This window comes from Microtus ochrogaster, chromosome 21 (genome assembly GCF_000317375.1).
Source record: "Microtus ochrogaster isolate Prairie Vole_2 chromosome 21, MicOch1.0, whole genome shotgun sequence".
NCBI lineage: Eukaryota > Metazoa > Chordata > Mammalia > Rodentia > Cricetidae > Microtus > Microtus ochrogaster.
In genome coordinates, this window is record NC_022022.1 from 3,310,696 (window position 1) to 3,312,199 (window position 1,504).

At 48.5% G+C, this 1,504-nt stretch overlaps 1 protein-coding gene across 3 annotated transcripts in view; it reads left to right on the forward strand.

Moving 5' to 3' along the window:
• Nucleotides 1–1,504, forward strand: part of Prune1 (prune exopolyphosphatase 1) — a 41,632-nt gene that overhangs the window by 18,075 nt on the left and 22,053 nt on the right. For 2 of the 3 annotated variants that reach the window (XM_005356981.3, XM_026784057.1), the window contains exon 3: nucleotides 1,195–1,397. In XM_005356981.3, coding sequence (XP_005357038.1) covers nucleotides 1,195–1,397 — 203 coding nt within the window. Of the gene's footprint in view, nucleotides 1–1,194; nucleotides 1,398–1,504 lie in introns of those variants that run through there. The other variant, XM_026784058.1, reaches the window with a different exon arrangement.

The window sequence follows — 1,504 nt, forward strand, 5'->3', positions numbered from 1 at the left end:
GGTTGTGAGCCACCATGTGGTTGCTGGGAATTGAACTCAGGACCTTTGGAAGAGCAGGCAATGTTCTTAACCACTGAGCCATCTCTCCAGCCCCTTGTTTTGTTTTTTCTGAGACGAGGTTTTTGTGTTACAGCCTGGCTGCCCCAACTTGCTTTATAGACCAGGCTGGCCTTGAACTCAGAGATCCACCTGCCTCTGCCAACAGAGCACTAGGATTTAAGGCATTCACCACCGCCTCCCAGCTAACATGGAATTTTTAATTCTGCCTCTACCGCCTGTGTGCTGGGATTACAGGCATAGGCCATACTGTTGGGAATTCCTAGGCCTCTTGCGCACCAGGTAAGTACTATACCAACTGAGCTACATCCCTGCCGGTTCAGGTCAATTAAAAACCATTATTTTATGTGTATGGATGTTTTGCCTGGGTGTATGTCTATGCACTATGTGTATGCCAGGTGCCCTCAGAATCCATAAGAGGGCATCAGATCCCCTGGAACCAGAGGTATAGATGGTTGTGAGCTGCCATGTGGGTGCTGGGAATGGAATCTGGTCCTTTGGGAGACCAGCCAGTGCTCTTAACCTCTGAGCCATCTCTCCAGCCCCTCAGGTTAACTCTTAATGGAGGGCTGATAATCTCTTCCCTGTACCATGAAGTCTGTATGCAGGTCTTTCCCATAAGTCAACTTGTTGATTTCTGTGCTATTGCTGAGAAGGAGGACAAGAACCACCCTCTCAGAACGGCAGGGTACAGCTCAGCCATAGAATGTGTGCTCCCAATGTTAAGCTCTGGGTTTGATTCTCCAGTTTAAAAAAAAAGTCACCCTTTTATTTTTTATAGATTTGGTAATTGGTTCAAAGGCGGCAATTGCTGGGCGGCAGTAGTTCATGCCTTTAATCCCAGCTCTAGAAGGCAGAGGCAGGCTGATCTCTGTGAGTTCGAGGCCAGCCTGGTCTACAGAGCGAGTTCCAGGAGGACAGCCAGGGCTACACAGAGAAACCCTGTCTCAAATAAAATTTTTTAGACATTTATTTATTTAATAAGTGTGTGGTGGTAAGTTACCCCAGGTCATGTATGCTTTGGACTGTTTTTTACATATGTGTGTTAGTGAGTAAACCCAAAGCCCAATCTTGCTACTTAACTCTTCCTTGCTGTTTCCAAAACCTTCTGATGTCTTCTTTTCAATTCCTTACCAGACGGCGGGGGCAGGAGAGATCTTTATACCGGTGTTAAACATAAACCGTGCTGAGCTTCCTCTACGCGGGGACAATGTCTTCTTCCTCCAGAAGCTTCAGATTCCAGAGTCTGCGCTGGTTTTCAGGGATGAGATCAACCTCCACGCACTGCACCAGGCTGGCCAGCTCACCCTCATCCTTGTTGACCATCACGTCTTACCCAAGTAAGTGGGCCCAGTGGTGGGGGACTGAGCCAAGTAAGAGGGCGGAGTCAAGTAAGTGGGCGGACTGAGCCGAGTAAGTGGGAGGAGTGGTGGGGGACTGAGCCAAG